The sequence below is a fragment of the Haliotis cracherodii genome, unplaced genomic scaffold, assembly GCF_022045235.1.
Source record: "Haliotis cracherodii isolate W230 unplaced genomic scaffold, xgHalCrac1.p SCAF_1, whole genome shotgun sequence".
Taxonomy (NCBI): Eukaryota; Metazoa; Mollusca; class Gastropoda; order Lepetellida; family Haliotidae; genus Haliotis; species Haliotis cracherodii.
The window spans coordinates 10,351,427-10,375,956 of record NW_027266264.1 but is presented as its reverse complement, the minus strand read 5'-3'; the positions used below and the strand labels follow the sequence as shown (position 1 = coordinate 10,375,956).

General features: G+C 41.5%; 1 protein-coding gene across 1 annotated transcript in view; it reads left to right on the top strand.

Moving 5' to 3' along the window:
• LOC139459687 (adenylate cyclase type 3-like) overlaps window positions 1-24,530 on the top strand; it is a 61,249-nt gene that overhangs the window by 6,545 nt on the left and 30,174 nt on the right. The window contains exons 3-4 of the mRNA XM_071241312.1: window positions 3,744-3,893; window positions 7,734-7,852. Of these exons, the coding sequence (XP_071097413.1) occupies window positions 3,744-3,893; window positions 7,734-7,852 (269 nt within the window). The remainder of the gene's footprint in view (window positions 1-3,743; window positions 3,894-7,733; window positions 7,853-24,530) is intronic.

Genomic DNA, 24,530 nt, shown 5'->3' with positions numbered 1-24,530 from the left:
TCTAAGTATTTGTGATACGGCAACTCCACATTAACAATGAGTAAAAATCATCGCCGATGCCCATAGTTCCAAACGGGAAGTACCAGTAATCAGAAGGTTGAAAATATCAGCAAATATCGCCCTGGGGGCTTAATAGAACAGGGCGCTTATTACGTCATACTATATGGTAATATGCTTTATCAACATCAAGGGATTACGAAGCACAAACAAAGAATCAAAGATAATGTTACTAATTTACAGCGGCCTTTATTTTGACAGTTAAATGAAGACTAGGATTCATAGTCTGTTGCTATTCAGCTATGCTCAGACTTTATGATCATTCCAAGTATGTAATTGAGAGAGTGTGTTCAGTGGATTTAGAGTATACATTTATCATTGTATTGCTTGTTTTTTGTTTAACGCCGCACACAGAAATATTCCAGTTATATGATGGCCGTCTGTAAATAATCGAGTCTGGGCCTGACAATCCTGTGACTGACGTCATACGTATCGATCTACGCAATCGGGAAACGATGACATGCATTAACCAAATCAGCTAGCCTGCCCACCCGATCCCGTTAGTCGCCTCTTTCGACAAGCACATGTTGCTGAAGATCAATTCTAACCCGGATCGTCGCGGGTCTATTTTCGCATTGATCTAGATGATAAAACTGTTACTTAATATGATAAGTTTTATTCCATACTGAAAGGCCACAGGTCCATAGTACAATTCTTTTTTTTCGGGAGAGGTGGCAGATATGTTTAACAGTTCACATTCTAATTAACATGGCATGATAAATGGACTATGATATTTTTTTACGTTCAGGTCTCACGAGTTCATACAACTACAGATTTAAATAGATCGTAACATCGTCAATGAAAATATCATATTCAAAACGTCGAAAGCGGCGCGTAAATAAGGCTTATTTGCACTTTTAAATACAGCGGAGGCGGAGCCTGTATATACAGAGGTTCCATATATGGTCTTGTTGGAGGACGTTACCTCCAAAATCACAGTGAGTGTGAGTGAGTTAAAATTTAACGTCACATCGGCAATATCTCAGCCATATAGCGACGACCAAAATTACACACTTGATCGCACTAGCCCGCCACTCCGTCCGCACTCCAGCATCCTTTCCACAATTAGCCATGACAATTTGTACACTGTATTTTCCTTCGTATGAGTGGGATTAAAGGATTAAAATATATTCCTCTTTCTTTCAACAACGAAAAAGTGACACAGGACATTTATAAAACAAATTGAGGTCAATATACGGTGAGACAACGATGTCCGAAACGTGCTATTTCTTCAATTGTTCGCGTTACGGTACGTATCTTATATGTTTTGTTGTAAGTTTATTCTTTGTTTAAAATATTGGCTGATCTGTAGATAACGTTATGAAGCATCATACTTACTTCGATCCTTGTTGCGTTATCGTGAGCTCAAATCGATCATAACTTTCCAATATGTCCCACTCTGTCAGTGACGCTAGTTTACGAGTTGTCATGGTGACGTGTGTGGAAGAGACACAAGTGAATCCCTCCATGTTTGAACCTGTGGCCGACAATAGCGACGAAAATAATCAGGATTATACCCATGTTGGACGCATAGATTACAAGCGAATGCAAAACACAGATTGGTTCGTTTGTTTAGTATTTTTTTCTCCAAATCACGATATCCCATTACAGTCATGAAATAGCACGAAAAGGATGAAGCGACATGTCATAGACTCTGTGAATCCGTGTCACTTGCTAACGTGTTACATTACACTATACACATGGCTGAGTGGTTTATGATGCTTGGACTGACTGCTGGCATACATTATGCAATAATCTACTGCAGGTACATGTTGTTGTGAGATGAGTGACTGTAGGTGAGAAAAATACCGTTCCGGTTAATTAGTACTAATTGTCTATCCGGTATTAAATATTCAACACAGGTCTCCCTACAACTAATGAAACGCACCACGTATATCGTATGCCTGGCTGGTGGTGATACCCAATCAGCTTGCAGGCCCCGCCGGCCGTGCTAATTAAGCCACGCCTCCTCGTTAGCGCTTTTAAGATTCGTTTGTGTACAGACCTAAAAATATGTACTTTTAATTAAGCGCACTAGCGCTACATTTACGTTTTCACATATTTTTTGGCCATCGTATTGCACAGCTCACTAGCTACAGTCTGATGTAAGAAAAAACTATTTCCGTTTTTTATGATACTTGCACTTTAAGAGTAGAATATATTTTTATTGAGTTGGATGTACATAAAAAGTTTACATATTTACTTTTTACGTAGTTGTAATTTGGACAGACTAATAGAAAATGAAACTCATCGTCATTCACATTTAAATCACATTAGATGCAGCTCTCATATACTTAAGACTGAAAATTAGCTAGAGAATTGAGAATGAGCACGCAATGTGATTTAAATTATCCGATCTAAACGTGTTGGCGCTGCCATTTGATTCCCTCTTTAAACCCAGGACTAGACTCGTTTCAGTTTGCAGCTCCTGCAAAATCTCTAGATGACCTGTCTGCTAACTGAAGGCCTTACAATCTGACCGATTTAGCAAAACATGGCTACCTGAATTACAAAGAGCCAATACCTTGATATGAAACAAGATACAGCGTCTGGAGACCAAACATGATGAGTGTTACTAAAGTAGAGTATGAGCATCCGGAAACGTCTTTGAAAATCAAGGGAGTAGATGTTCATTTTGTTAGTACAAATACATTGAACCCATTTACATTGATAGCCTTGCTTTGTGTCTGGTTTGAAATACTCGACGCTGAAAATAGCCGTACAAAATAAGTGAGGAAAAGCTTTTTGAAATATCAGTCACTGACCCGCCGGTCAGGATGGCGGGGATACAGATGAAACAGAAGGAGAGGAATGATGAACTCAACGCCAAAAAGTACGAGAATCCGTACTTTACTGAGAAAGAGTTATCCCAAATTTAAAATGTGTTGCATTTGACCACTTTCTAAATGACACTGTGTGTTCAATGATGAAACCTCGTATTTCAATAATACAAAGGTTGTATTGTTTGGGGTTTACGTGTTAGGGATGTGGCAATAAGAACATACACTATTCTCTGTTACAGCACAATGATCACCAACGTCTTTGAAAGAGTGACGTCGTACAATCAATACTCAGTGATAAATAGAAGGCTACATTAGGGAGCATCCATTTGATGTCTGACGGGTTGCCGGGAAGATTTTTTAAATGACTAATTTGTTCAGAAATAGGTCCAATATATATAATTTGTTGGCATTTGTAAAAACAATGATTATTGTTTGTTGAAATAGTCAAAAGTCACTTTTTTGTGTTTTAATAGTGAAAATAAATAGATTGTTTGAAGGTGCTCAGTAAATATATAGTTTGGTGGATTACAGCTGGGAAAAAACTAGATTGTTCTCACACACACGCACCCCATCCTCCCCATACAAACGAAATAGATACCCCTTAGTCGGGAAGTAAGGAAGGCATCGATGTCATTATCTGCTTGTATGCCGTAAAAGGCGACTGTGCTTGTCGTAAGAGGCGACTAACGGGATCGGGTGGTCAGGCTCGCTGACTTCGTTGATGCATGTCATCGCATCCCAATTGCGTAGATCGATGCTGATGCTGTGAATCACTGGATTGTCTGGTCCAGACTCGATTAGTTACAGACCTCTGTCATATAGTTGGAATATCGCTGCGTAAACAACAACAACAACAACACCAAATATGTTTGTATGTCAGGGTATCGTGTGTAATGTTGACAGGTTGGCGCCAATATCCTACTTGTCGTCTGCTCGCACGTGCTGGGTGTCATCTCCTACATTTTCTCGGACAAACAACAAAGAAGGTCATTTGTCGAGACCAAGTCCTCACTGAGTGTCAAGGTCACCATCGAGAAGGAATCTAAAGAGCAGGTAAACAAACAAAACCAAGTCTAGAAGTTACTGTGAATGTTGTGAAAGTGAAACTCCGAAAACTAACCCTTCCCCCTATTTGACCCCAAATCCAATTTGTTACGTTGAAAACGAAATTTAAAAAAAAATCAATCAAATTCTTGAATAACAGAAGGCGCCATTTCACAAATACAGATTATGGGGGAACGTGTGCACCACGTTTCGTACATGAAACCCTTAATATTGTCAAAATCCGGAAATGATTTCGGGGCATCGTTATTCACTCACTTCCGGGACAAAGTAGATGACAACAACGTTCTGCAGTCTGCCAATCTCACCCCCTTCCGTAACCGAAAAGATACGTCCGCTGTGAATGTGAGAAATGTAGTAAAAAGGCTTCCGCTAAAGACATTCGCGGAAGCCCATTTCTGCGCCTTAATTGTACATCTGTGTTTAATCTTCTTTTTCGTTACATTTATTCATACGTAGTTATTTATCCAAAATATATTCAAAAGATACAACCAGCTATATAAAATATAGTTCCAACATGGTGACTGTAAAGAAACGCACGGGGAACCTGCTCTAGAGGATTCATTGCGAGCACTCAACATCAATTTTTGCAAACATTTGTCACCTAAGGCGCAATGTAGTGATCTATCGCCATGATCTACTCCAGTTTTTTGCGTTTTTTTCCGTCTGACAAGCGTTCAATCCATGATGTATGCATCACGTGACAATCATGTGCTAGAGAAGTCGACTGGTCCCGGCTCACAATGGCTACGAGTAACCTCAGGGGTCCATTTTCAGCGGAAATGGCTGATCGTGACCAGAAAGCATCGCTGTGGCGTCCCGCGCACCACACAGTTGAGGACCTTCAGAATACCATCTTAACAAACCCCGAGTCCATTCGTGACCTACTCGTGTTAGTCCGGGACAAGCCCATCTTCATCTTCCCAAAACCGAGTAGCGACTCGTGCCCCTCTCGTGGCCATTTTGTGACTGGGTTCCATCTTAGCGCAAACGCACATAGCTGAAAGAATTGTCAACTCGTTGCATAATGATTCACTTATATTTGCCCCATATATCATATATATGATATTGAAAACACATCGGGACTTATGGTATTATACAGTATGATTGAACACATTAACTGTATCGTTGGTATATTTTTAGATGCAAGACATTCATGTAAAATCAAAATATATTCCTGCGGAATTCTTTGACCGAAGTACTTGAAGTCATACACGCATTCTGATTGGTTTGTCGTGTTTTCGTACATAACTTTCGTCGATATTCTTACAGGAACGGGCGAGTGGTGACGAATGCCTCGAGTCCCGCGAACCAAAAGGGGTTTGGCAGCCTCATAATTGGCATTCACCTAGGCTAATTGTGTCCGACGTAATTAGCCAAGAATTGGACTAGACAACGTGGCCGTCTTACTCATTTAACGTGCACAAATACAAAAGATAAAACACGACTCCGAAGTTTCGGTTGGGATTGTTCAACTGACCCGACCCTTTGCCCCGAGGGTTTTACTGTAAAACTACGGTGGCCCATAAGGGACATGGAGTCTGTTTTTCAATATTTTGATGTTTAACTTACTTTTATCTTAACCTTTTGCAAATTAACACAATCTGCCATACAAATATGTGATAAATCATGTATAAAAACATCCGAAAACATAGAAAATGTACTTTTAAGTAGCTTTTGAGTCGCTGAAATGTGAAGTGAAAATGTCAAAAACTAAAATGGAAATGTCAAAAACCAAAACGAAAAGGTCAAAAACTAAAATGAAAATGTCAAAAACACAAAACTAAAATGTCAAAAACTAAAATGAATACACAGAAAACTATTTCCACCGCGGTGTAAATATTATCACCGCGGTGTAAATAGTTTTCTGTATTTTCATTTTAGTTTTTGACATTTTCGTTTGGTGTTTTTGACATTTTCGTTTCACTTTTCAGCGATTCAATATCTTCTTAACACATGATTTATCACATATTTGTAAGACAAATCGTGTTAATTTGCAAAAGGTTACGATAACAGTAAGTGAAATATCAACATATTGAAAAACAGACTCCGTGTCCCTTATGGGCCACCGTAGTAAAACAAACAAAACCGAGGAGAGTTTTATTTCTAGTTTAGATACCTTCAAGTAAGAATAAAATATCTCAGAATACATCCCAAAAATATGTCATTGTCGAACGAAAACAAATATTGTGTGCATTCGCAAACATCTGGTGTCGTTACTGCTTTTCGACCGCCTCCGTGGTCTAGTGGTAGAGCGTCCGCCAGGAGAGCGGAAGGTCCGGGGTTCGATCCCCAGCCGCGTCATATCAAAAGACGTTAAAAGATGGTACTTGTTGTTACCCTGTCTGGCGCTCGGCATTAAGGGGCTAAAACAAGTACTGGTCGGCTCGGAGTCAGTATACTGTGTCTGAGTGGGGTATTCATGTTAAACTGCGACATGGTATCTCAGTGGGCTTGCACGATATATCGGCATCAGTCCGGACTAGTACAAGCAGCCACACACACAAACAAACACGTGCATGCACGTCGCTATATAAGTGCAATAATCTTGGACGCGACGTTAAACCCCATTTCACCTCACTTCACCGTTACTGCTTTTCATTGATCCATTTATATAATTGTCACCACTAATTTGGCTTTTGCACCGAATGGACTCTGTTCCGGGGGATGATCCAGACAATCTCATTAAAATCAGATCTAAGTTCTCGCTGCCGCTAAACAAAGATCTGAAGACATCCCATTTTCCAGAAACCTGATACCTGCTGATCCTGTATTGTGTTATCATTGAATGACATCTCCCCTTGAATACTACCCAGTGGAAATCATTTAGTAATTTCCAGGGGAAGTACAGGCCCACCTGATGCTTCTGTTGTTTGTGTACATGCAGCACGTCACGTCCATGAGGCGCGGGCGGTTAATACACTCATGCTGTTATATAATTGGTTGTCATGCGAATAGTATATTCCATAATGTACTCCAGTTAACACTAATGATGCATCGAATTAATTAGAAGTGTATTGAGACATACAAATATCTTAATGTTTATTTATATGCATGTGGAAAAATACAGAGTAAACGCTACAGTACACTACATAGTTATTTTGGGGGGACGAGTGGACCAGTTGTCTGAGACGCCTCAATTTGCTGGGCAGAGTTGCGTCCCTTGGGTACACCAGAAACCTATGATCGTGGGTTCGAATCCCAGTTCGCCCGGATTACGTTTCTAGGTTTGCCAGCACCATACCCGTGCTCGTGGGATTCGACAAAGTGGTAAACGTCTGAGACCTGCATCACTTCTGGCTTTCCTCCTACATTAAGATGACACGTCGTGATATAACTGGAATACTGTTCAAAGCGGCCTTCAACCCAACTCGAGGCACGGGTGGCCCAGTCGTCTAAAGCGCCGCGATTCGCTGTGCAGAGTTGCGTCCCTTGGGCACGCCAGAAACCTATGATAGTGGGTTCGAATCCCGGTTCGCTCCGATTATGTTTCTAGGTTTTTCGGTACCATACCCGTGCTCATGGGTTTCACCGAAGCGGCAAACGTCTGAGACCTGTATCCCTTCGGACTTTCCTCCCACATTAAGCTGACACGCCGAGATATAACTGGAATACTGTTAAATGCGACGTTAAACCCAACTCACTCACTCAACCCAACTCACTCCCCCACATAGCTATTTCAACTTCTTCCATCCACCTACCCATCTCTATAGGGTCGTTGCAACCCTGACTTTACTTGTTGCTAATTTCTTTGAGCCCTTTACGGTTTTTTTCAATATTGATGCGTTTAGCAGTTATCACACACTCGTTATATATTAGATCATTTTTCAGGAACGCCTTTTACTGTCAGTTTTACCAAAGCACGTTGCTGACGAGATGTTGCGAGACTGGGGCGAGGGTGGAGACGGTCAGTTCAGAAAAATATTCCTGACGAGATATGAAAATGTGAGGTAAGTGTGAACATGAACAAAGTAGCGGGGGGCTTGTGAGAACACTACTTGCAACTTTACGTCAGGGGCCATTGTCCTTTGTGTTCACACCCAGTGCTTCAAACCTTACACAAAACATACACAAAACATTAGCAAAATATACACAAAGTATAAACAAAACATACACAGAACATAAACAAAACATACACAAAACATTAGCAAAACATACACAAACCATCAGCAAAACCTACACAAAACATTAGCAAAATATATGGAAAATATAAACAAAACATACATAAAACATAACAAAACATACACAAAACATAAGCACAACATACACAAACCATTAGCAAAGCACACAAAAAACACACAGAACACATTATCGTGAACGATTTTTGTAAAACCTGACGACAGATTATTCTTTTCAAATAAACATTTGTGTGGAACAGGATTCCAGCTACTCCACCCTCTGGCGTCGTCATGATGTGATGACCTTTCAGCTGCAATAGTGCATGCTTTCTCCGAAGACGTCAAAGAGCGTCAGCATGATGGTTGTGATTTGTAAGAATTAAACAAGGATGCTTTCAACTGTTATACCCACCTGAGCTGGAAGAGAGGGAGGCCAGTGAAACCGCCTCATCTGTTTCGTATTTAGATCTAGGCTTAAACATTCAGACTGACAAAAAATATCAAGACGACTGTATGACAAGAGACATGACTTCAACTTCCCAATAGTCAATTCTCCCTTTATGTCGTGCAATATTTCAGCAGCTCCAGCCTTTTGTGTCTACATTTTACAACTTTTGGGGTACAATGAAGCTCTTTCTACAAAGATTTCAAAGATTGCTTGGCCAGAGCAAAGTGACAGTCTGGTTCCAGGTCGTTCAAACACCTGGAACAAGCTCATAGATTTGACCAAAAGGGACAGATAAAATATGGGAAGCAAATTATCGTTAATATTACGACATGTTAAAAGAATAGAACATGGTCCATGTGTAATTCATATGCAGCTGATGTTTGATTGTTTGTTTGTTTGTTGTTTAACGCCTCACTCCAGCTCATTTCCAGCTCTATGGCGGCGATGTGTAAATAATCCAGTCCGAACCACTCAATCCAGTGATTGACATCATGCGTATACGCAATTGGGATACGATGACAAGTATCAATCAAGTCAGCGAACCTGAGCACCCGATCCCGTTATTCGCCTCTTACGACAAGCATGGGTTGTTGAAGATCAATTCTACCCCTGATCTTCACGAGTTAGCTCACAATGTACGCTGCCAGAGAGTGATCGTGCAATTTGAATACCTACGGATGTTTTGCCCGGGGTAATTAGGTAATTACATATAATTAGATAATTACATCTATATACAAAATCCATCCCCACCCCCACCCCAAAATAGCAAATGGTCAAGTAATGCCTATCAAACAATTTAGCAAATGGTCAGTTCCTAAGTCCCCATTCCACGACAACACTAATCTCGCTAAAGATCAATCATTTATTCAGCGTGTATTACACGATCCAAGGGCCGCGTTCCACAAAGTGATTTAGCGTCAGGACAATGCTGGTTAGTCAATGCTAGAGTATTGGAGAGTATGGTTCTGTCCATCGATAGAGTAAATACATTAGTGTATTATTAAACCAATGATCACACGGGCGACGTGATTGGTATTAAACAAACAGATTCTTCTACTCATGTAGGTGTGGTGTTTATACAAAATAACAAGGGTGGTTGGAGTTAGGACATTTTTATGATGGATTTTTCTTGTTCATAGCCCGTATTTACTATTTCTCTTCCAACCAGTAAAAATCAAACTTAATTTTTTAGGGCTTTGTAGTGTATATGCCAAAGGGTGCTTGTATGTGGGTATGGCAGTACTGGCGAAATGAATATGGCCCAGCCTGGCCAGTGTTGTTAGTTATTGATTATTCTATCTCACTGGACTAGATGATATGCACCATAATAGAAAAATAATCATTTGTTATTTCGGATAGAATTTCAACCCTGTCCAATCTCATTATAATCAGACCTTAGTTCTCGCTACCGCTAAACAAAGATCTGAAGACATGCCATTAGGGGTCACGTCAGAACGACCTTTCATCCGACCAATCAGAGCGTCGCTTACCAGGTTATGAATGTGACAGTCGGAATGTGATTTCTCGTCATGCAACCTTCAACACGGGGTATTCCGAACGATAGTTACGGGTTTAACGACTTAATCCATACAATCTATTAGCCATTCCAGAATGTCTTTTTGTTCAGGTTTCAAATTTGTAATCGAGAATTTGTCAAAATATGTTTCGAAGCGTACTTGCCAATTTGAAATTAGTGCCGTAAAGCACGAGAAAGCTGCCTTCTGATTGGTCATTCCATTGGTCGGTCAAAGTTCGCGCAAGGTCGGTCAGACGTGACCCGTAATGGGATGTCCTCAGATCTTTGTTTAGCGGTAGCGAGAACTAAGATCTGATTTTAATGAGATTGAATCCTGTCATATCAACTGTCATTTGGAGGTGAGGTGAAATGGGGTTTAATGCTCATATAGTGACGTGTGTGTGCTTATATAGTGACGTGAGTGTTACTCAACTCAGATACCTAGCCACTGTTTAACATGAATACCCCACTCAGACACAATATACTGATTCCGAGCCGACCAGTCCTTGTTATACTCCCCTAATGCCAAGCGCCAGGGAGGGTAGCAATGAGTCCCATCTTTAAACCGTTAACGTCTTTTGGTATGAGGCGGTGGGGATCGAGTCCCCGACCTTCCGCTCTCCGGGCAGACGCTCTATCCACTACACCGTGGAGGTGGTCTGTAATAGAGGATGAGGGACAGTTTAAACTCCCATTCGTGACCAACTCGTGTTATTCCGGGACAAACCGAATAGCGACTCGTGCCCCTCTCATGGCCATTTTTGCGACCGGGTTCCGTCTTAGCGCAAACGGGCATATCTAAAATAACTGTCAACTCGTCGCGTTATGGTTCACATATATTTCCCCACATATTATATATATTTCAGATGCAATTTAAAGCATATCTGGACATGCGGAATTATACAGTATGGTTGAACACATTTAACTGTGCCTTGGGTATATTTTTAGATGCAAGACACGGGTATAGGGGAAATTATTTACAGCATTTTCAAACTGTTGCATTATTTTCATTGTTTGCGAAGAGGCCCATAGATACGTGACGTCATATGAACGCATTGTATATAATTGAAGATGACGTCATCGCCAAATGTCTTAGGGACAAAATGAATTCCCTGGGTACAGACAATCCATAGTGGCCCGTTGTAGCATGTCGTGGATTATTCTCTAGGCAATCACTCATATATAATGATGAACGGGTTCATTTGATGAAATGAATGACTTTTACTATCGACGTGACACGCAGTCTTATTAAACAAGCAATGCTAAAGGCGTGGTCGATGAATATATAATGGACGAAATGAGCTTACAAACAGTGTGTCAATACACATATATCAAGACTTTCTTGTGTAGAATACACGCCGAAACATTTACCTAGGGCATTGTGGTGGCGTGTTGCTGTCTACGTTATCTTTTGCATCCCGTTGTCATGGTGAGTAAGATGAAGTGAAACCGTAATACTGCCAATGCAGTGTTACCTTCCAGTCCCAAACTTCATGATTAGCAAAAGGGTTTAACCGAGGCCACGTGGTGAGCATGTCAACCACACCTGCAAACCCTGCTGGCAACGCACACTGCTCCATAAACGCAAAATATATTGAAGTCATTTTTTGAATAGATACGTTAACAATAAGAACATGAATACATGACATTTTTTATGGATAGCGACTTCTTTTATTCTTTGTCACGCTTTAGGGCTACTTCTTGCTCCTTCATCAGATGAGTGAGTGCATAGAGTGCATGACTTTATATATATATATATAATAAAATAGGATTAATGTACAAAGACAACAAGACAACGAAGCCGATGTAGGAAGATAACAACATAATAACGAAGCCTGTGAGATTAACAAGATGGGGTGATAACAATAATAACATATTTAATCATTAACACAAAAAGCTGCAGACACAACCTAATTACTACTACCTTACCCTTGCTGATTCAGTTTCATGTAACCGGACTCTTAGGCAGGCTAATAAACTAATGTGATTTTAGATTTCGTTGTTGCATTCGGAGGCCACTCCTAATCGTACACAAAGCCTCCTTCGACTGGCTCTCCAAGCTCCCACATGGCGGACTGTCATTCAGGTGAATTCTTGTACTACACTGATAGGAATGTCATACAGGTGAGGTGAGGTGAAATTGGGTTTAACGTGGCGTCCAAGATTATTGAACTTATATAGCGACGTGCATGCACGTGTGTGTGTGTGTGTGTGTGTGTGTGTGTGTGTGTGTGTGTGTGCTTGTACTAGTCCGGACTGATACCGATTTATAGTGCAAGTACCATCTTTTAACGTCTTTTGGTATGACGCGGCCGGGGATCGAACCACGGATCTTTTCCGGGTGGACGCTCTACCACTAGACCACGGAGGCGGTCGAATGATATACAGACATCTCTTTGTCATTTAACTAGTTCTATCTTAAAAGGTGTCTGGAGAGGCAAGCTTACCTACTGTACATGGTGTGTTATTGTCTGATTGACTATAACCTATTGTTTCGTGACGCTTGTAGCAACATTCCACTCATATCCCAGCAGTGGGACACACGACATGGATATTGCACCCATGTGGGGACTCGAACCTGTGAATTCGCAGTGACTAGCTAACACCTTAACCACAAGGCCACTCCGACGCCCCTATTCATTAACAGCATGAGCACGTGTTTTATTGCTGCCAGCTATTGTACGATGCAATGTGGAACCTCAGGATAGTATTATTGGTGAAACATGTGCATTTGTGTTATTGATACATAAGAGTAAAAAGTTGACCTTTTGTTTTTTATTTTTTTAGGTATAAATTTTTCCTGTCTCGCTATATATTGTGGCCTTTGGTTTCTGCCTGCGATCACTATCTAAAGAATGTATACACTCATATTTGGTATTACCTAAAATGAAACAAACAAGAAGAGGTTAAACGAGGGTGATGTGTTTGATACGGGCATCTTAGTTGCATTTCGGACCCCAAGTTTGAAGTGCTTCGGCGACTGTTTTCAGCCTAGTAACGTTTTCATAACGTTTGTCCTTTTTTTTGTTCAAAAACAATTTATTTTTTTAAATATTTTTTTCGCCCAGTAGTATATTTCTGACGAGCAAAGTATTACACAGTTGTTTTGTACGAGGATACAGCTATAATAAATAGAAATGTCCAGGTTGCATAGGCAAGCAAACTATATTGACTTCACTGGCATCAGTATAATCGCGCCACTATATAAGTCGGCATACTAACATGGTCGGCCTATTCTGTGCCCGAAAATGCTTGAAAACATATTGTGACGTCAGGATTCACAATAATGAAATCGTTGACAGTCTTCACTGCAGAAAATGTCCCCCAAAAATATTCATTATCCCTGACTTATTTTGTTCAGTATATATTCTGTCTCAAACGATAATCCAAGCCCCAACTCGATCCTCCTCCCGCATCCCGCATCCTCCTCCCCAGGATATTACGTTGTCACCACTATTGAATCAATCAGATGCCTTGAAGCCCGGCTAATGATAAATCTATGTGAAATAAGTGGGTCCTGGCAGATTCTCAGAGAAGTGCCTAAATCGTTTTAACCTTGGTTGGACTCAATTAAGACAATCTGGCTCTTGAAACATGCATTTATTTGTAGAACTGCTTCTAAGGACCTCCAAGGGTACTTTAAATGTCATCCCCGAATTGCACTATAACTACAAAATACCACAGCTGCTATATTAGAAATATACTGAACAACAAAAGTTCCTGTGACATTGAATAAGATTTAATGCAAAGTTATGTTTTTTTACCAAATCTGAAACAATTTCGATTTGCAACAGATGAAAGACTCCCGTAAGTGTTCAAATGGTTTAATTTGCCATACTAACTTCAGAAAATGCGTGATTTCATAAAAAAAAACATGAACATGCCAAAATGTCAATTTACAAATCAATAGCGTGTGTGTCTACCTCTGGTTGCGATGCAAGCAGCACATCTTCGTTTCAAGGAATAGACCAGGCGTCGCACAAAGTCCTGTGGGATATCTGTCCATATCTGCTGGAGCATGTTTCGAAGTTCCTTGAGTGTCTGTGGAACACGTGGTTGACGTCAAAGGCGCCGATCCATCTCATCCCACGTGTGCTCGATTGGTGAGAGATCAGGGGAGCGAGCCGGCCAGGGGATGACATTCACGTTGTATTGTTGAAATCCTGAACAAGTCCAGCAATATGAGGCCGGGCGTTGCCATGTTGAAAGGTATTGCCTGGGCCATGACGACGCAAAAACGGTAGAACAACAGGGCCGATAATATCGTCGCGGTAGCGCTGTCCATTGAGATTTCCTTCTACCAATTTCAAGTGGGTCATCTGTCTTGCTGTAATCCCACCCCATACCATAACGCTGCCGCCCCCGAATCGTTCTTCTTCCATGACACAATGATTGACGTAATGTTCACCTCGACGTCGGTACACTCGTATCTGTCCATCGCTGTGGCTGAGGTGAAAACGAGACTCGTCAGTGAATAGAACTTGTCCCTACTGCATGGCCGTCCAGTGTAGACCCTGTCTGCACCACTGCAGACGTGCATGACGGTGGTTTCTTGTCAAAATGGGACGTCTGACGGGTCTTCTGGCGACAATCCCTGCACATCTGAGGCGACGACGTACGGTTTGTGAAGATTTCGTCGAAGGCCAGGGATGCTTCTTGCAGTCACTGTTGCTGGCTGGAATCGATTTCGTAGGTGTGTTGTTCGAATCCAGTTGTCTTGTCGATTATTTGTTACGCGTGGCCTGCCACTCCCAGGATGGTCTCTGACTGCATTCGTCTGTTGCCAACATTGCCATAAACACCAAAAGGTGTTCCTGTGGACGTTAAATTATCTTGCAACATCACGCTGACTTGATCCTGCTTCAAGCATACCAATGGCTCGCAGACGCTCATTTTCGGACAGGCGTGGCATTTCGTAATGTTGAATAATTGCGTAATTTTGTTGTTTTTCTGAGAGGTTGTTGTCAGCACGATGCTAAACAATGCATATGGAATCTGTAGCAGTTGCTACAATGAATGCCCATTTATCTTCTTCGTGAACGAATTCCGTATGGGAAGTAGTGAGTGTGTAAATCGGGTTAACCCTGCCTTGAACCGCATTCGAACCCGGTATCATTGTATTCTGGCTTATCTAAGGGACGTAATGCTACACAACGAATAACGGCGACTTACGCAACTAGGCACGCTGACGATAGAAACACGTAATCACTGATCGCAATGTAGATAGTGTAGTCTGTGAATAAAATACAACTTGCTTGTGAAAAAAATATATGTTGGAAATTGATTTCTCTTAGCAAATGTTTTGGCTCCAGGGCTGAAAGAACATCAATAAACACATTATTGAATTAGTAGTAAACTACCAACTGGGCATATTTCTGATAAGAGAATCTTAACTAAAATAATGATATAATAATCATAAAATTCAGTACCAGAAGAATAAATAATTGTTGGTGATGTGGGATATATACTCACACGCAAAAGAAACGCAAGTCGAGTATGCAGTATACATGTGAATATTTATTTTCAACAGTAAAGACAAGAAATACTAATATTAAATGGATTAAAAGGCAGATGGCATAAATGTATTTTCAAATGTTGAGGGCTTACACAGTTTCGGATCAATACCCAAAATGTCAGTCAATACCTGGTGTTACCACCATTAGCATTGATCACTGCCACACATCTCCTGTACATTTAGTGGATCAGACGATTTGTGAAGGCCCTAGGGATCCTCCTGCACACATCCAGAGCAGCTGTGTGTAGTTCATCGGCAGTTGTAGGGACTGGGCGCACATTGTGCAGACGCCTTTGAACCTCATCCCACAAGTGTTCGATGGGGTTCAGATCAGGGCTGAGGGCTGGCCACGGTAGAACACGGATGTAGTGTTGTTGCAGAAAGGCCATGGTAGTTCTGGTAACATTAGGACGAGCGTTGTCCTGCTGGAACATGTGTTGTTGATGTTGTGCAAAAAATGGATTAACGTGGGGTCTGATCACTTGGTCGATATACCGCTGAGCAGTGACGCCCTGTCCCCGACCTTGACCAACATTTAGAAAGCACATGGGTCCAAGTCTCGCATTAAGTCAAATCCCTGCCCATATCATGACGCTAGGTCCGCCCCATGGATCCCTTTCCACAACGTTTCTGTCAGCGAAACGATCACCTCGACGCCGCCAAATTCTGACGCTTCCGTCTGCATGGGAGACACAAAAGCGACTTTCATCAGAGAAGATGACATGCCTCCACTCACGATGACGCCAGTTGTGAAGACCCTGTGCCCAGTGAAGTCGTGCTTGTCGATGCCGTGGTTGGAGAACAGGACGACGTGCTGGTCGGCGACATCTGAGGTTGTTAGAACGGAGACGTCGGATCACAGTGTCCCGGCTAATGTTTCGATTATGTGTTCCTATGGTCTGTCGAGCACTTTCACTTGCAGTTAGGGACGGATGTCGCTGGTGTTGACGGGTAATCTGCCGATCTTGTCGAGGTGTGGTGTCCCTAGGACGACCGCTCCGAGGAAGGTCATCTGTGGTCTGTGTAGCATTGTATCGATGCAGGAGACGGTAAATTGTGGTTATGTTAACGTTGAAATGACGGGCAACATCTTTGACAGACTCTCCACCTTCCGAACGTCCGACAGCCTGGTTTCTCTCAATTTGAGTTAGGCGTGGCATTGTTGACCAAGGAGTGGTAGGTCCAAGAATCGGCCACAGTTTTATACCCACTACAGTTCGTGACAGTTCGTGCATTTTCGATTTACAAACTCACCAGTCTCACTTGTCTTGAAAATACAAAAATAATGTTCAAACGGTTTTGCATTTGTTTCAGACTGGTTCGAGTTTTGTGTAGGGGATAAATATATTTTGGATGTATTCTTGGTCGACAGTAAAACATGCCGTTCGTTCTGTATCTAGAAATACACGATACAACGACACTATTCTCCTGCCATGGAGGCGGCTGTATTTCTTTGTTTGTTTGTTGTTTAACACCACACTCAGCAATATTCCAGCTATATGACAGCGGTCTGTAAATAATCGAGTCTGAACCAGACAAGCCAGTGATTCACATAATGAGCGTCGATCCAGGCAATTGGAATACGATGACTTGACGGGAAACTGGACTTTTACAGTCAGTTAATGCCCTTGCCTCGTGAAGATGGGTCACCTCCTCCACACACGACGACACAATAATTTTCAATCATGTACACTGCCAGGAACCGATACAAAAATAAATGATTCAAATAATGAATAATAGTACCTATGTGCCTATTGTTTTTTCCAATCGAATTAATTTCAAGTTTATCAATAAGATGATAGTCTTTAGCTGGTCAAGCGCATAACAATAGGATAAGAACTAAGATGATATAAATTATGAAACTCGGGTATATATTGTGATGTAGTGTAGGCGTAAATATTCCCTATGGGAAGACATGCACGTGGGGTGAGGCAGAGGTCAAGGTCCGTAAATGACAATTTGATATTGTTTTCTTCACACACACACACACACACACACACACATACACACACACACACACACACATTTTGTGATCAAATCATCTCTCTCTCTATATATATATATCTATATCTATATATCTATCTATCTATCTATCTATCTATCTATCTATCTATATATATATATATATATATATATATACAGGTCACCCAATAACAACTGGTAGATCCAATAGTCCGGAAATATGGACATATGTTGCTGTGGATGCGATTCACAATCTGAGGATATTGAGTGTTATATTACACACAGGCAGACGCAAACAGCACCCTTTGAGTAACATGATCATTGGCAGCGGGGGATGTACAAACATCGACTTAATTAGGCACCCAGGTAATGGCGGTCTGAACTCACCTGTAATTAATTACCGGACAGGTGAATCAATAAGGACGTGCATGTACCAGGTAACTGAGCACTCCGCAGGTATTCCGCTTGATCTAGCCGACTTCTTGTTAACAAAGCTTCCAATACAGATGCAGTGAATTTATTTAGCACTACATCAAGTCGACTGATCACTCAGTGACAGCTGGTGACTGATGAGAGCTCCTGCTTACTTTACCCTCGGCTACAGGGCGTGATTGTGTTAACAGTGCTATATTACACAACTTAGATGCAGACTGTAACTAGGCAGTGTCACATGACACAGTTTAGGTGTAGATTGTAACTAGGCAGTGTCACATGACACAGTTTAGATGTAGACTGTTACTAGGCAGTGTCACATGACACAGTTTAGGTGTAGACTGTAACTAGGCAGTGTCACATGACACAGTTTAGATGTAGACTGTAAGTAGGCAGTGTCACATGACACAGTTTAGGTGTAGACTGTAAGTAGGCAGTGTCACATGACACAGTTTAGGTGTAGACTGTAAGTAGGCAGTGTCATATGACACAGTTTAGATGCAGACTGTAACTAGGCAGTGTCACATGACACAGTTTAGGTGTATACTGTAACTAGGCAGTGTCACATGACACAGTTTAATGTAGACTGTAACTAGGCAGTGTCACATGACACAGTTTAGATGTAGACTGTAAGTAGGCAGTGTCACATGACACAGTTTAGGTGTAGACTGTAAGTAGGCAGTGTCACATGACACAGTTTAGGTGTAGACTGTAACTAGGCAGTGTCACATGACACAGTATAGATGTAGACTGTAACTAGGCAGTGTCACATGACACAGTTTAGGTGTAGACTGTAACTAGGCAGTGTCACAAGACACAGTTTAGATGCAGACTGTAACTAGGCAGTGTCACAAGACACAGTTTAGGTGTAGACTGTAACTAGGCAGTGTCACATGACACAGTTTAGGTGTAGACTGTTACTAGGCAGTGTCACATGACACAGTTTAGGTGTAGACTGTAACTAGGCAGTGTCACAAGACACAGTTTAGATGCAGACTGTAACAAGGCAGTGTCACATGACACAGTTTAGATGTAGACTGTAACTAGGCAGTGTCACATGATACAGTTTAGGTGTAGACTGTAACTAGGCAGTGTCACATGACACAGTATAGATGTAGACTGTAACTAGGCAGTGTCACATGACACAGTTTAATGTAGACTGTAACTAGGCAGTGTCACATGACAAAGTTTAATGTAGACTGTAACTAGGCAGTGTCACATGACACTGTTTAGATGTAGACTGTAACTAGGCAGTGTCACATGACACAGTTTAGGTGTAGACTGTAACTAGGCAGTGTCACATGACACAGTTTAGGTGTAGACTGTAACTAGGCAGTGTCACATGACACAGTTTAATGTAGACTGTAACTAGGCAGTGTCACATGACACAGTTTAGGTGTAGATTGTAACTAGGCAGTGTCACATGACACAGTTTAGATGTAGACTGTTACTAGGCAGTGTCACATGACACAGTTTAGGTGTAGACTGTAACTAGGCAGTGTCACATGACACAGTTTAGATGTAGACTGTAACTAGACAGTGTCACATGACACAGTATAGATGTAGACTGTAACTAGGCATTGTCACATGACACAGTTTAGGTGTAGACTGTAACTAGGCAGTGTCACATGACACAGTTTAGGTGTAGACTGTAACTAGGCAGTGTCACATGACACAGTTTAGATGCAGACTGTAACTAGGCAGTGTCGCATGACACAGTTTAGATGTAGACTGTAACTAGGCAGTGTCACATGACACAGTTTAGATGTAGACTGTAACTAGGCAGTGTCACATGACACAGTTTAGGTGTAGACTGTAACTAGGCAGTGTCACATGACACAGTTTAGATGGAGACTGTAACTAGGCAGTGTCATATGACACAGTTCAGGTGTAGACTGTAACTAGGCAGTGTCACATGACTCAGTTTAGATGCAGACTGTAACAAGGCAGTGTCACATGACACAGTTTAGATGTAGACTGTAACTAGGCAGTGTCACATGACACAGTTTAGGTGTAGACTGTAACTAGGCAGTGTCACATGACACAGTTTAGGTGTAGACTGTAACTAGGCAGTGTCACATGACACAGTTTAATGTAGACTGTAACTAGGCAGTGTCACATGACACAGTTTAGGTGTAGACTGTAACTAGGCAGTGTCACATGACACAGTTTAATGTAGACTGTAACTAGGCAGTGTCACATGACACAGTTTAGGTGTAGACTGTAACTAGGCAGTGTCACATGACACAGTTTAGGTGTAGACTGTAACTAGGCAGTGTCACATGACACAGTTTAATGTAGACTGTAACTAGGCAGTGTCACATGACACAGTTTAGGTGTAGACTGTAACTAGGCAGTGTCACATGACACAGTTTAGATGTAGACTGTAACTAGGCAGTGTCACATGACACAGTTTAGATGTAGACTGTAACTAGGCAGTGTCACATGACACAGTTTAGGTGTATACTGTAACTAGGCAGTGCCACATGACACAGTAAGGTGAAATGGTGTTTAACGTCGCGTCCAAGATTATTGCACGTGCACACATGTACGTGTGTGTGTTTGTGTGGCTGCTTGTACTAGTCCGGACTGATGCCGATATATAGTGATTTATTATACACTGAGATACCATGCCGCAGTTTAACATGGATACCCCACTCAGACACAGTATACTGACTCCGAGCCGACCAGTCCTTGTTTTAGCCCCTTAATGCCGAGCGCCAGACAGGGTAACAACAAGTACCATCTTTTAACCCGGACCTTCCGCTCTCCTGGCTCTCCTGCCGGACGGTCTACCACTAGACCACGGAGGCGGTCATATGCATGAAGAAACATAATAAGAATAAAGATCTGCAAGAATGGGAGCACATTGTAACAATGCTTCAGTCCCAAACTGTCAGCGTTCTTTGAAAAAGCTGGAATGTAAACCATTTCATGCCCCGAGCTCCAAACCAAGTACAAAATAAATGCGCAGTACTCGTTAACAAGGTGTTTTTATTTGTAAATAAATCAATACATGTTCAATATCCCAGAGGACGTGTCACACATATTAATGACTTTGTCAACAGCTGATCGTGAGCGGCGTGACATTTCAACGGCTTTGGCAGTATAATAATCAACGAAGTACGATGTTATAGATTCGACTGTATTCTATTGCAGGTCGTCTTACCCACAGGTTCAGTGATACCCGTCAATTTAGTTTCACTGCTGGCCAAATTGCTAATTGGCTACTTTACGCCCTTTGTTTCCATTGTTTTACGGGGGGCGATACTGCCCCTAACCCCGTGACGTCATGTCAATGTATTGTCGAAGTAATCGAGTATGGTCTTATCCATTGTGCATGACGTCAATGACGTTATGTGACGTCGTTCCAATCATAGACTAACTGAGTTGATGTTTCCACTTGTGATCTGGAAACCCACATTTTTCTACATTTTCTTAGAACATGCGACATAGGAGACATATAGGAAACCTATTTGCAACTCGCCAGGGCTCGGGACATTCAAATTAATTCACTCTGGACATAGAATCCCTTCAGATGGCTGTTCTCTAAATGTTGTATGATATATGCTATATTATATTGTAAGCTGTATGCTCTTTTACTTGATATAGGGGGCGGTCGGGTAGCCTAGTGGTTAAAGCGTTCGCTCGTCACGCCGAAGACCCGGGTTCGATTCCCGACATGGGTACAATGTGTGAAGCCCATTTCTGGTGTCCCCCGCCGTGATATTGCTGGAATATTACTAAAAGCGGCGTAAAACCAAACTCACTCACTCACTACTTGATACTGCATGGTATTTTATTCTATATTGTGCGATATATTATTCTATATTGTGTGAGTATTCATTGTATATTGTGTGATATTGTATGCATTATCATATTATAGTGTAAGTTATATTGTGTGATGTTTTACACTATATTGTATTACTAGGTATTATATGTATGATATTTTGTGATACAAGCTATATTGTATGATACTGCAATCTGTCCGTGTAAGTGGACGTTCTGCCAATATGCAGATACAGGTTAGCTTGGCCCAAACACGTGTGACAGAACAGAAGGACAACTGGCACGACAAAACAACTCTCTCTGATAGATGACATCCTGTCGCGGTCATTTCGTTCACCTAACAATGTGATGGCTGGCTGATAAATGTTCTCGTACCTTGCGAAGGCGCCTACTCGACTTCCATTACCGCTTGGGACTCCTTCCGGCATCGTCACATATGTCACCTCTGCGCATGTCTAATATAAGCTTCAAACGTCACATGTCCAGCTGCTTTCAGTCAGATACACCGCTCGTAAACGGAAGTGGGTAATTCACTTCCGCCTGAGATCCCATCGGAATTCTTCCGCCAAAGAAAGTAGTACGATGTCAGGTGTGTTAGGATATGGAAATGAGCGCAACGTACAATAGTGATTAGTTATAGTTGAGTGTAATAGATCGATCAAATATTGATATCGGCACCGTTGAAAGCAACGTGGTAACAATGATTAAGAAACTAGACACAGAACTTTGAAAGCTTGAATAAATCAAATATATGTACGATGTGGTGATTGTGCATCACGTGGGAACTTCATTACTGTATGAGCTACGATGTGTGTTGAAATTTCAAAAGTCAATTACATGCTTGTGAATAAACAAGCCCACAGAGTGGCGTATTAAACGGTACACTTTCAAAAATAAAATATAATGCTAAATGAATGCATGACCACGGGGGGTAGAAGAGGTCTTCAGCAACGCATGCTTCCCGTTAAAGCGACTATGCTTGTCGTAAGAGGCGACTGACGGGATCGGGTTGTCAGGCTCGCTGAGTTGGTTGATGCATATCATCATATCCCAGTTGCGTGGATCGATGCTCATGATATCAGTCACTGGATTGTCTGGTCCAGACACGATTATTTACAGGCCGCTATATACTGTAATATTGCTGAGTGCAGCGTTAAACGACAAACGAACAAAACAAAACAAACATGACCATGGCGGCAATGACTTTACCAATTTAACAATGTCTGAAACACCAGAGAATAACCTGTCTCGATTACCCACCGAGTCCATTCGCGTAAAAGGCAAAAGTAGCGGTGAAAATTTATGGTGATGGGTCACTGAAAATCAATGATAACACCAGGCGTTCGCGATAAAAAAACAAGGCATTTTGTAAAATCCAAACACGTTCAAGAATTTTACAAGTACTTGATTGATTCCAGAACATGTTACAGAACATGTCTGGTTCTGCTGAGGGGGGATAACTTTATCCAAACACGAAGAACGAGTCGAGATAGGCATTTTGGGGCCCAGTACATCTGTATGATGTAATATATGAGCTGAACGTTTTGAAATTGTTAATATTAAAGTTATCAGATATTATCAGATGTGTTTATATGCATGAGAATAAGCCTTTGTTCTTATCGACATTTACATTGTATGGCCGAATGACAACACCGAATGTAGAATGCCGCTAAATTGTATATATAAATATGATTTACACGTTTGGGAACATATTGCTTTACTGAATATAGGGATTTCCTCGACCTAATCTGGTTTTTGAAGGACATCTTGGTAAAACCAGAAAAATATGTCGAACAGCTTGGCTACGGATTTGATCATAGTTAGATTTTGTTGAAGGTAGAAGAATCGGCCACTTTCAGCCATTTTAGCCATTTTTGTGTTCTTCATGTCTTAAGTCCGAAAGGTGCCAGCGATGCATGCACGCACGCACACACGCACGCACGCACGCACGCACACACAAAAACAAACCCCAGGCTATACCCATACAGTATACTCTTGATATAAACTTGATCTTTGGCTACCTATTTCGTTGCCTGGTTGTTGTAACGAACTTACAAATTGTTCAGTTTTTAGAAATATTTTAGCCAAGAAATAATTCAAATCTGCCCCACGTGAGAAACAGAGATAAACATATGAACAGATCCATGTTAATCAATATGCAGATTTACAAAAAAACATATAAAAATTCCCCGACATTTTTCGACACTGAACTGATCCAAATGACTATGCAAAAACATGCTATAGTCATAGGTTTCAAGGCGACACTATATTCCTGGTACCATGTGGGGATTCCGCGTTAGAATTGTCCCCAGCAGCATATGACGGTGACTTGGTGTGAATCGTTGCTCATAATATCAATCACTGGTTTATTTGGCCTAGAGTCGATTATCTACAGGCAGCCGTAGTATAGCTGGAGTAGTGTGGACTGCCGCGTTAAAGCACATCCAAAACCAAACACACCACGCAAGTCGCATCGTTAGAGGCATGTTACGTAATGCGTTCGTGGGGCCAATATCACAGATTATACTTTGGAAACTAAACAAATGGCGGCACTTGGAATTATTGATTATAAAGACATTTGTAATACCCGAAAACTGTAATGAATGCTTCATCGCCCGGCAACCTGACGCCAATGTATTTTGATCGTGGGTTCATGAGAGCAAGCGACCAGACACCGATGACAAGTCACCGTACACGATACGTGCGTAGTGTAAGGTTTCCATAATGGCTGTAGCTCATTACATCTCCCAACTAGACTTTAGACCATTATCAGATTGACATTAAAAACTGTCCGACGTCACCAAGACCTAGTCGATAATATAGTAATTATCAAATCATTTAGCGTGCA